General features: G+C 40.6%; 1 protein-coding gene across 1 annotated transcript in view; it reads right to left on the bottom strand.

Moving 5' to 3' along the window:
• The window catches only part of CDK17 (cyclin dependent kinase 17), a 92,258-nt gene that overhangs the window by 52,581 nt on the left and 27,415 nt on the right, over nt 1-12,262 (bottom strand). The window contains exon 2 of the mRNA XM_084810219.1: nt 6,719-6,867. Within this exon, the coding sequence (XP_084666345.1) occupies nt 6,719-6,836 (118 nt within the window). The 5' untranslated portion in view covers nt 6,837-6,867. The remainder of the gene's footprint in view (nt 1-6,718; nt 6,868-12,262) is intronic.

The following is a 12,262-nucleotide window of genomic DNA, read 5'->3' as shown; positions in this document are numbered from 1 at the left end:
TTGCTTCTGAACTGTTCCTTAATCTAAGCCCTGAGCCGTTAGCTGTCAAGTTAACTGATCTATAAATCCTCAGCTTAAGTGCTGTGACTTCTGTAGTGCTGCCTGTGCCACCTGATTCCCCTTTAAATAAAGCTAAGTCACCGAATCTATGTCTCTCTCATCTTGTCCTATGGTGAGGAAGCTAGGCCCCTGGACAACTACTTTCAGCGGCATCTTATACTTATTAGTACACCCCTCCCCCCAGAATGCCACCCTGCAAACTAGGAGGGAGGGTCCACCTAGGCAAGCTACTGGCCTCTGTCACAGAATCCTTTAAGCATGAAGCTTAAGCACAAAACCGCCCAAAGTTAGTTAGGCGTGGCAGATTGCCTCAGGCTGCAGGAAACCCTCCTATATTAAAAGGAACTACCTTCTAGCAGACAGAAGATGCAGCCATGACAATGACACAAGTGCAGGGAGGAGAGGATTCCAACCTACAGAGCATTGACCCAGGGGTAAGAGAAACCAAGGGAGGGGAAGCAAGCTGAGAGAACAATGGGATGAAAAGGTTGAAGGGGATGGGAAAGAAAGTGAGCTGGATAAATAGAAAAGCATCTAAAAGGGGCGGGGCAGCAGCAGTGAGGGAGGACAGCCAACTTTCCTCCCTTTGTGCCTCACCATCCACCAACTTGGATTTCTCATGAGACCTCACAGCTATCATGCCTTCATGAAAAAGGGCAGATGCACAGAATGCTTCAGCAAGACATGGAAGCATTCTGCTTGTCTAACTGTAGTTTCAGAAAGGATAAGCAGCACATAGTGAATCAAATGTTAATACTATATTTTACACTGCAGCTTATATTTGACAACACCACAGCACATGGTGAAACCTGATAAAGTAACAACAACAACCACTTGCAGGCTGCAGTGAAAAGCTTCCACTGAATAGACTGATGTTAACAGGAGTTTATAAAAAGACATCCGATTGTTCAACCGCAATCCATTTGTGTTCATTAAATAGTAATGTTCAGTTGTTCCCCTTCACTTCTCTGAATGAAGCAACAAGCTAGCTTGTCAGGCACCCTGTATTTTACATAACCACCCACGATATAGGGCAAGGATTGCATTTTGGAGAGTTCATCTGCCTTCAGTGCTGTGGATATCGTTGACCTGTCATAAGAGTCTGCCTGATTTGCTCATGATGCACCTGAGAATAGCCAATGAGTTTCCCCCCTCCCCCTGCTTGCAAAGAACTAGATCTATGCCTTTTTTTTAATTTTTAAGGGAGATTATGTAGGCATAGAATGAGCTAATTTAAATGTGACTAACAATTTTTTTTTTAAGTTTGTGGCTCAGGTACACAAACTTAAACCAGGGATCTCCAGGAATATATCGATGAAAACAAAGGGAAATACTTGGATTAAAAACACAAATCACTGGAGATCCCTGCATATCAGAAATATCTTACCTACAGATAGGTTTAAAGGTCTGAAAACATTTACTTGCATTGGAAAATAAATCACCTGAGCACAGAGTTCCTTATTTATTTCTTAATTATGGAAGAACCATGGAAAAATCAAATCTACACATTGGGCCATGATCCCAAAGCCTCTTGTACCTTTTCATGACCCTGTTCCACATAGATTTCCAACACAAGGCAATAGGCGAGAAGTCATGTGGGCGGGTAGAGTGGGGGGAGAAAGTAATGGGAATCCCCCCCAAGGAAACTATTAAGATAAGGAAGATGTTTGAATATTTTACTTGAGAGTAATACTACCACTGAAATCACATGAAGGAGTATTTGCATTCTATCTAAATGCATCTGTAACCAATTGTGTTTACAAACTAGAGATCTCAAGCTGACCAAATTAGGTTGCTTCCAGATGGCTCCTAGTGCTATCAATCAAAAGACATTGTCCATCTATTCCATCTTAATGGATTTTTTTGTGGAAAGAAAGAAGGCAAATGAAGTGGTGAGAAAATGAGGGACGGTTACAAGTGGAAAACTTTGGTTGTCTTCCCCTATAAAATTCTGCGAATGAGGCAGGGCAATTGCACGATAAAAGCCTTGTCTGCAGTGCCGTAGCGGTAAACTCTGAAGTGCAAGCAGTCATCAAGGCAGTCCACGTAGCCACACACCCATGGAGCATCCAAAAATGCAGGTAGCTGTGTTGATCCATAGCTAGACATGTGTGTGTTATGTATGTGTGCACAGGATAGCTCACAACAATATATTTTGCTTGGAAAATCCATTCTGTTGTTGCCCCCCCCCCCCACACACATCAGCTGCTGTGAGGATTGCAGCTAAGTGCACCGGGCATAGGGAAGTCTGAGGGGGGTGGCAGATGACATCATCATCCCTGGTAATCTAAACATCTCAGCAGTTCAACCATGGGAGCCTTGGCTCCACCACACCACTGCTTGTCTGGAAGCACCCTTGGATAAAACTGTTTAGGATAATGACCCAGTTATCCATCCAGAGAGACAAGGGCACACATCTTGTGCCTTACATTTATATCCCAACTTTCTTCCAAGACAGAACTTACAGTGTCATACATAAGAACTCCTAGGCACGTTATCTCCCTTCCAGACCCTGAACAGAAGCCTGGCCTGCTTTTAGCTTTAGCAAGCTAAGGCTGCTAAACTATGTGCCTTAAGACCATGCTCTGGTCAGCCATAACATTTTAAAATGAGACTACTGCTCCCAACTATAAAATGTCCAAACAACCAGAAATAAAACCACTTTTTAAATGGTTTAACTCCCTGGTTCATATTTAGTAAGCTCCTTCTTAAGATGAAATAATTTTACTACTTTCCCACAGATCCCATAAAAGACTTTAGATTATTAAGTTTTACATTTTCTGGATTCAAGCCATCAAGGATCATCATGAGTAGCTTTATTTCTGTGCAACAAGAAGCTCTAAGGAGATTTTTCTTGACAACTGCTCACCCCAACAGGATATTCTGGCCCTCTAAAGGAAGCAGGGGCTACCCATAATTTGAATCTGTTCAGATCAGAGATAAAATATTCTAGGAGGCATCAATTCAAGATGATTCAAATGACCCACCCCTTCAAGCAGAATGCTTAAATTAAACCAAAATAATGATTTGTGGAAAGGGAGACTGGTCAGGTAACACAGCTTTCACTTTCTTCATAACAGAGAGATGACAAAACCAGGAGAAACAACGGATTCTAGAACAGAGATATTCTCACTCAATGCAGCATGAAGCGGTTGCTTAGGAACAAGACTGGGAAGCATTTGATATAGCAAGATGTCGAAATAAACCCTCTGGCTGTCAAAGGACAGAGAAACTCTCTACCGATATATTCAGCACCCTTGGTGTAGTCATATGGAGTATATAGCTGTATATTATATTTGTAGCCACTGGATCACTTTGAAAGGAAACCATACTTATGGATACTTATGATACTTAACCATAAGGATACTTATGACAACAGTAAGCCTTATGGAGCATGTTTTACCACAATGAAGTCAGTACTGCAAGAACTATAGGTAAGTGTCAATGCAAACTGGAAATAGCAACAGTGGTCCTTAACAGAGCCATAAGAGCAATCACTATATTGTTTAAACAGCACCTTAAAAATCTGTTCCTATAAGTGTACATGGCATACATACATGAGGCACAAAGAAAATCTTTTGGTATGGGTACATATTTCTACCATCAGGATGCCTTTGTTGTGCTTGTGGGGTGTTTGTATGCTTGGGATTCATAGCCTGGATAAGCAGAGCACTCCACTGACATGGAAACACATAATAGCTGAGGATCAGATTAAAAGAGACCCAAGTGCCTACAATGCTGGCATAGCAAATTCTGCAATGCTCCATGGTTAGCTTCTTCTTGCCCACCCAGGTCCTTGTTTAAATCAGGCCTGACAACCTTGCAGTACATCTACTATGACTGTATCAAAAGGAAACAAATTAATTTTGAGCATTTCTTCCTGCACTTACACCTGGGGCTTATTTTGTACAAAAGAAAACATCCTATTCCCCAAACTTGTAAAGACTATTCTGCCTGAGTTCTGACAAACCTGTTCTTCCCATGACTTTTTAAAGTAAGTTGCTACTCTAAAGGCTGTTTCCAAATGTCACTCTGAATTATTTACCCCCTTACTAAATAAAGAGCTGATGTGAAGTATAGCGCAACATGGGACAGCTTTTCAACTCCAGGTGGACATTTGCCCCAGAAAACTAGAGAAATATTGCTCTGAGCCATTCTGTGTTTCTCAATGGGGAAGTAAATTCAAACACATGTCATCAGCCCAAACCAGGAGTCTATGTTTAGCCAGGAGGCAGCTAAGCTGGACTCTTTTAACATTTTAAAATTAACTATTTTTAAAAGTCTTAAAAGTGTAATATTGAATATCTTAAATCGTAAGTTGTCAGTTTTTTTAAGGGCCGTATCCAATTCAGCCATACAGCTATATTATGCTAGCATAAGTGATCTCTAGCACAATGCCTGGAACGCCCAGCTCATCAGCAAATGCTACTGGCGATGTGCTAGAGGTCACTTATACTAGCACAATGTAATTTACATTAGTAATAGTGCTGAATTGGATACTGCCCAAAGTATATAAAAACACAGCTGCGTTAGAACTAGGAACCACTGTGTGTTTGAATAACAGCCACCATTTTAAGAACCGTGGTACTACTTTGGTGACCAACCCTGCAGTAGCCTAAAATGGCCACCTAGTCTAAACTTAACTGAGATCGGAGGCAAGGTCTCCTGTCTCAAGACCAAGTTAGGAACCATCATTTGTTATCAAAGAAATTAAATTATAGGAGCGAATTGTTTCAACTCTGTTCAAATTTGAGTTTCCTTCACTTACATGGCAGCTTCCCATTCTGCAGTGGTAATTTGAGATCCTGATTTTGCTTGGCAAATGCAGACACATTTACCTTTGTGCCTTACTATTTACTTGCAGTACTTTGCACTCCTCCCCCTCTTCTTTCTCCTTCCTACACACTCTTCCACATGCACATACACAGAATGTTCTCTTCCCTTCTGCTATGATTTGTTTCTTCTTCCCCCAAGGCCTTTAGCTCCTACATACATACAGTCACTTAAAAACGAATGTTAGCAGCAGGGTTCAGTTCTTAAAGGCAGGAGGTGACAGTTCTAGCCATGACTCCATAAATGTCTTTTCAATGAGAGCAGTAAACATAAGTGATGAATTACCTTATTGTCTGTTACACAGCAAGGCAAGCACACATGGCAGCCATCATTTTGCTGCATAACGGCAAGTGCAATAATAATAAGCTATTATTCATTCTAAATTGTTTGTAAAAGAGAAAGCTGCGTGTGAGCAAGGAAGACTATTCTGCTTCAAACGTATATATGTATTAGGCTAAGTGCTATAGATCTCTTTCTCTCAGAGTAATGCTTTCTGGCAAATTAGTCATTTCTGAAGTAACCGTCATCTGGATGGTGAATTGCGCAATGTGATTCATTCCCAGGACTAATCAATGAACATCTACCTTTATTATGAAGCAACTGCACCTTTTCTATCTACCCCTAGCCCACATAAACATGAACTGTGACCACTACTCCAAGAAATAATTAGCATGCAGTTAAGGGAACTGCAAGTACAGCTGCAGTTTTGCTGACATTTTCTGCAGCAACTCTTACTCCTACAGAGGTACATCAGTTTTAATTCTGAACAGCGGTAGAAGAAACTTCAGCTTTAGCTGGCCAGGTGGGTTCTCTTATTTGCAAATAAATTCCTGTCTCTGAATCCAGAGCAGGGCGGAGAAGGCTATGCAGGATTTTGAACTGGCAGGGAATAGGTCTTCAGTACCCAGCATAGCTCATCGCATCTCCCCCACCACATGACTGGCTGAAGCAAGATAATTATCTATGAATCTATCTGACTTGTCTGTCATCTATGTATCTATCTACTGAATCCAGAAAGTAGATCTCCAGATGTTTTGGACTTCAACTCCCCGCATTCCTGACCATTGGCCATACTTGCAGGGGCTTCTGGAAGTTGAAGGCCCAAACATCTGGAGATCTACTTACTGCCCACCTCTGATTTAATCTATCTATGAAACGGTTTAGACCATTGTTCCATCTCACCTAGCACTGACTACCAACAGCAGTTTTCAAGGACCCCTGGCAGAGGTCCTTCCCAGTGCTACTACTGGAGATCCATTCCCTTAGCCTTTCCCAACCTGGTGCCCTCCAAATGTGCTGGACCATAACTCCCATAATTCCTAGCCACCATAGCCATTGGGAGTTTATGGGAATTGTGGTACAACACATCTGGAGGTCATCAGGTTGGGAAAGGCTGCTTTAACTAGATCTGTGCAAGGAATTGGATCTGAGACCTTTTCATGAGAAGTATGACCTCTACCACTGACCTATGGGCTTTGGCCAAATTACCAAACTAATGAAAAATATACAAATTAGGGGAACAGGCATAACTTCTCCAGGTCAGAGATTCAGCTTTTCTTGGCACACCATCTGGGTTACCTCGGTACAGAAATTTGAAACACGGAAATATAACATATCAGAAGATCTATAATACACCTAATCTACAATATATCAAGAATTAAACAGCATGCACTACAAAGACTTTACCAAAACAACACTTATTCCAAATTAAAATGAATGTCTATAACTAATTCCAAACTCATTACCCAACCTGCTACAGTGATACGATCAATAAAATCATGCTGTAATACCTGATAAAAAGTTTAAATGAAGTGTATATATTTACCGTTATCTTTGCTACTGTTTTCTTCAATGGTCATTTGTTCGGCCAGTTCAGAGAGTGACTCATCAATGGTCTGACTGCCACGTAGTGTTAGGGAAAGTCTCCTCTTGAACTTTTTCATTCTATCAGCAATGCGTCCGGCTTAAGGAAGCCTATTAAAATAAGAGATTTGTTATTTTAAACATTTAGGATTGAAAGGAAATTATTTCATCTAAACATTTAGGGTTTAAAGGCAATCATTTCAATATACATTTATTTTTGCTTATTTATATCAATGTATACTTTCTACGAAAAGGTAATTCTAAATGAATAGCTGTGCTGAAATAAAGAACTTGGTACTGGCCACAATATGGATCAGTATTTATTTCAAGACTATTCTGGCTTGGGGTGGGCAATGTACAACATAATAAAATAAGTCTTCAAAACAAACTATATTATATAGTATTTATTATATCACCACTTTCAACATTTGCTTTTAAAAACCAAGCCAAACTTTTACAGGCTCAGACTTTGATGGATCTTTACAAAATGGTAGTTTGGCAACTATGGAGCTGCCTCCTAGAACGTTCCTTTATAATCATGAACTTTCTGTCCCAACGTGGTATGTGGAAGGCACACCTGATTGATCTTAAGTGTTGTGAGGGGGAAATCCTAGCAAAATGTGAGAAATCCCTCCCGTCCTTCGAGTTCTACCATGTTCTTGCTCTGTGCCGAGTGTAAGAGACTCTTGTCCTTGAGGACTTGGGGGACTTGCTGCTTCACAATGCCTTCAAATTCCAGCACAAATTTACAGACTATGAAATATTACTAATGATAGCCATTTAAATGATAGCCATATCACTCAAAATAGTAGGTAAGCAAATAAAGAAATAGTATAATATGAAAAGAGCTGGGGAGGGGAGGGGAATAAAGCCTTTTCCTACTGGAACAGCAGCTGGACAGCTTCTCTAAATGGAAATGAGCTCATTTTACCTGATCAGTTCAAAACTGCAGTGTAACTGCAATGAAAAAATACTTCAGATATTTCCTTTTAAAAATAGTAATAGTTGTTTCTGTTTGGTTAAAAAAACTTGTGCTCAAATGAGCCACAACTTACAGAAAAGCATTTACAATAACAAAGTGTACATATGTGGAAATGATTTCCGCATCAAAGTCAATGAAATATGATTTAAACTGCCTATCAGTGTGTATAAAAAAAACATTTTAAAACAAAATAGAAAAATAAGTTGATGAGGATTTTAGCTTTCCTTCTTTCTTTCTCTCTCTCTCTCTCCCCGCCCCCCCCCCCTGCTCTGTTGGAAAACAGATTTCACACAAGAATCTATACATGTGTTGTATTCAGTGGAAATTTTTTGTTAAACATTAAAGACTGGATGTTTGGGCTAGAGTTCACTGTTGTTTTGGTCATGCCATCCTTTATTCTGTACTACAACAGGACACTGACCCACAACCTTGTAAGTTAGCTTGCTATTCGCCCATATGTGTGATGCACAGAGACCATGAAGAAGAAAGACAGGTTGCTACCTGTAACTGTAATTCTTTCAGTGGTCATCTGTGCATTCACACAACCCACCCACTGCCCCCTCTTCGGTGTCATACTCGAGTTCAATACCCAACATTATACTCGATGTTGGGTTTTGAAGGTATTTCTTCTTGGTTCTGAGGCTACATGTCGGTCTCAAGGAACTAAGGGAATAAGTGGGAACCTGCTAGGGGCATGCACACTAGGACAATGGAGGAAGGGTTCCCGCCAAAACTCCTCAGCTACAGAAGTTTCCCAAATCAAGGCTCTGCGCAGGCGTAGAGCCCATGTATGCGATGCAGACAGACCATGAAGAAGAATTACAGACTAACTGGCAAACTAGTAAAATACATCGTTAAATCATGATGGGATCCTTTGGATTAAAACCAGAATTCTTCAAGCTTCAGATATTAAAGAACAGTCATAGTTGCTATTCCCTTGTGGTTGCTTCCAATGCTACTACGCTAACATTTAAACCTCAAAGATGAAATGGGAGGGGCAGGTAAAATTACTGCCCATACTAGTTTTGCCAGCTCTAGGGGCTCATCTATTTTAAATTGTGATTTTATTTCTGATGTGTAGCTGATGGGCTGAGTATTTGAGACTAGATATAGTTTTTAGTCCAAATGACCTATAATACTGGGGCAGTTATGGGAAAACACACAAATTATACTCCCTTCTGCAGAAAGTGTGAATGACAACATAAACTACCAGTTAAAAACATTTCTAATCTGGCAAAAAAAAACACAAAACCTTCTCTACTGGCTTCTCAATGCAAATTAAAAGCAGCCACACTTGGCAAGAGAAAAATTCTGCCTGAGGACAGTTTGAGATCTATTTCTAATACTACTTTGCTCAGAAGTGAACTAATTTAGCATTTAACAATATAGTTAACTGCTGCATGTTTTAAAAGTATGTGCTCTTCAAAACTAGAGATTTGCTGTGTGGCTGGCTAGGGAATTCAGGGAGTTATAGGACCTGTTTCGTTAAACATGCATAGGATTGCACCCAAGCAGATGTATTTGTTTCCAGTGGAAACTAATAACATTTCTAAGCACACTACAATGTTAAACTGTGTAGTTGCTGACTGAAGGGTAAAAGAAAATCAGTCTTAAAAACTGGAGGGTTTAATAATCTAACTTTGATAGCCCTATCCCTGTTCTATGAAACACTGCTTTTATACTACTGTTAGCTCAGGCTGATGTGGCAGTGGTTCTGATGCTAAAACCCACAATGCAGATGCTCATCTCTTCCAACAATATCCATGACTCAGCCAACCTCCAGCTCCAGAAGCTGGAAGAAACCAAAAGCAAGCCCACACACAAAGCCAGGCTGCATTTCTGCAGCCTGAGTTGCGTTCAATAATCAATCTCGAAGAGTCAACAGGTTGCAAAGGATGAGTTATGCAAGTCAGCACAGATTTACAGAAAATGGGTTGCTTTCTTCTGCATGGCTTTCATTCTCTCTACTTGCAAAGCTGTCAAAAATTAACAACAGAAGCAAGTAATCCTTAGCACAAATCATTATATTAACTACCAAGTTCTACTGATAGGCAATTGTAATACTAGACAAATAAATTTACACAACATCCACAGCTATTAAGAGAAAGTGGTGAATGTACAAATACAATTTTGATGTTAAAGATCACACGGAAACATGTTGTGTACTTTATTTACCGTTGAGTGTACAACTAGAAACATTCATGCCTTGTGCTGGCTAGACAGTTTTATAATTATTATATTTTTGTATTTTCAGGATAGTAAATAGTTACCTCTGAACAGAAAGAGACAGTACAGTCCACTAACGGATGAAAGCAAATTCAATTTGGCTCATCTTTCATTATGGAAGAGGCCACATCTTGTTGGCATAGCGTTCAACTTTCAAATTAAAGAAAAACCCATTAGACTAAGAACAGTCAGATTGTTACCAATCATGAAGATCTATGGTGCCAGATAGAGCTCTGTCTAGCTCAAAGCCTTTATATCAGAAGAAGCCAGCCTTCACATTACCTCACTTATTTGGTTTCTTACCTCTCTGAGATTAACGTGGCCACAATGATTTACACCAGTCTAACAATCCACAGGGATGAAAGGACAGCCCAATACATTTCTGTATACACTCAAATTTCTGATACATCAATGACAAATCAGATCACTAGAACAGCAGGTCCCAGAAAAAAATAACAAAATTATGGGTATTAGTGCCAGTCTGTGACAAGAAGGGGGAGAATAATCTGTAACTAGTAATTGAAAGGCAGCTAATGTCTGCATAATGCACCAGAAACCAGCAGAGTCAGCAACAGAACACTGGAAAACACATGACCAGTGAGAGCAGATCTCTGATGATGTCACAGTTCCAACCGAGTGTGGTCTTTCTGCCCAGCTAACAGATGCCTTTTCGCATATCACTGATGAGCCATCCCTTGTCAGGCTGTCTGGTGGGGCTTATGAGAAGCTACTGTGCCAGTTCCAGCCTCTAAAAACAAAGGCTTGATTCCAAGGGCGCTTTTAGATAAGTGGAAGTTGCTTCCACTCACATAAGGTGGTTGCCAAGATTTTTGCTCCTGCTGCATCCCTGTGTGCATCCTATGCTATTAGGGTCCAACGATGATGCGCACACACTTCTCTTGAATGCAACTTCCTACTGAAAGCCCCCCATACACTGTGGTCAGGGAGAGATAAATATACCCCTCTACCCTTTACTTCACTGCTTGGTTTCAGGGACACTGAACCTTACTCACCTAGCCCCAATCCTCAGCGCAGCTATAGGGCAATTACATTACAGCGCTACAGGGCTGAAGTCCAGGGGTATCTAAGCCCAAATTTCTTGCCTTGCCCCTGAGTTTAGCAGTCATGTACTGCTGCGAGAGTAAATGTCGGTATCACTTGCAATTCCTCCAGGACTCCCAAACTGTATTACCACTACTAGGCATGTACCCTACCTAGAAAGTATGGTGAAATTGGCTGTGTTTTTTAAATATGTGGTAAAATTATTTGACCAGCTTCATATTTCTGAAGCATAACACCTCACTGTAAACAACCTACTTGATTGAGTGTGCTTAATTTCCTATCTTATGGATCAATGTCTGCCATTCAGCAGGAGATGCTATGAGATCAGGTGCCAAGCGCATCCAATGGCTCAACACTTATTTCCCCCTCACAATTTCCTTCTTTGGTCTGCATGAAGGGCAGAATTTAGTATGACATCAGCTCTCACTAGCACATGCCACAGGTAGATTTGAACATCCCCTCCCCCCTACTTCTGTCAGATCCAGAAAAAATCAATTGGCATAATCTACATACTGCCTCTGGTACTGGAGGTAGCACATAGCCATCAGGACTAGTGAAATTGAACTTCAGGAAGCAACAGCTGTTCAGAAACTGAAGAGCAGAGGCTAAAATCTACAGAGAACGGGAAACTGTGGAAGCATCAGAACACCTCATTTAACGGTCCAACTACCGGTGCCTTATTGCAGCCAACAGAAGCTTTGCATGTAAGCTTCTGTTTATTAGCGACAGGCAATAGTTCACTTTCAGCTGATCCAAGAAAGGTACTCCAAGACATTAGGTGGTCCTCCTCATTGCTCTGTATATGACCCAATCCTATAAACAATGAAATTTTTATCAACTTGCTCTGTGATGGGTTGGGATTTTGACTTGCCATTATCAGAGGCAACATGCTTTGCTCACTGGTCTGAGTGTATAATCCCTACTCTGCAAACTTTACATTGGCTAGCCACCAAAGAGGTGAACTGGGTGTAAGATAGTATAATGGCTCTGTTAAAGCTCGAGTTACAAGACCTCATACCTTGGTAAAAATCTACTTGTTGCTGCAAGTGTCCACAGAGTTACTCAGCAGGTGGTCTGTTGCAAAACTGAATTGTTGGAAGAAAACCTACAATTTAAAGCACATTCTCCTATAATATCTATTTGCCATTTCCCAGATTCAACACAATCCTGAAACATATTTAGTAGAGACATTTCCAAGATGCACAGGGGAGCTTATTCTTTTGATCTCATATTTCA

The sequence above is a fragment of the Heloderma suspectum genome, chromosome 7 (assembly GCF_057233095.1).
Source record: "Heloderma suspectum isolate Gila_16-S chromosome 7, 16-S_ref, whole genome shotgun sequence".
Classification (NCBI taxonomy): Eukaryota; Metazoa; Chordata; class Lepidosauria; order Squamata; family Helodermatidae; genus Heloderma; species Heloderma suspectum.
The sequence above is the reverse complement of the archived record's forward strand: the minus strand, read 5'-3'. Positions and strand labels throughout refer to the sequence as shown.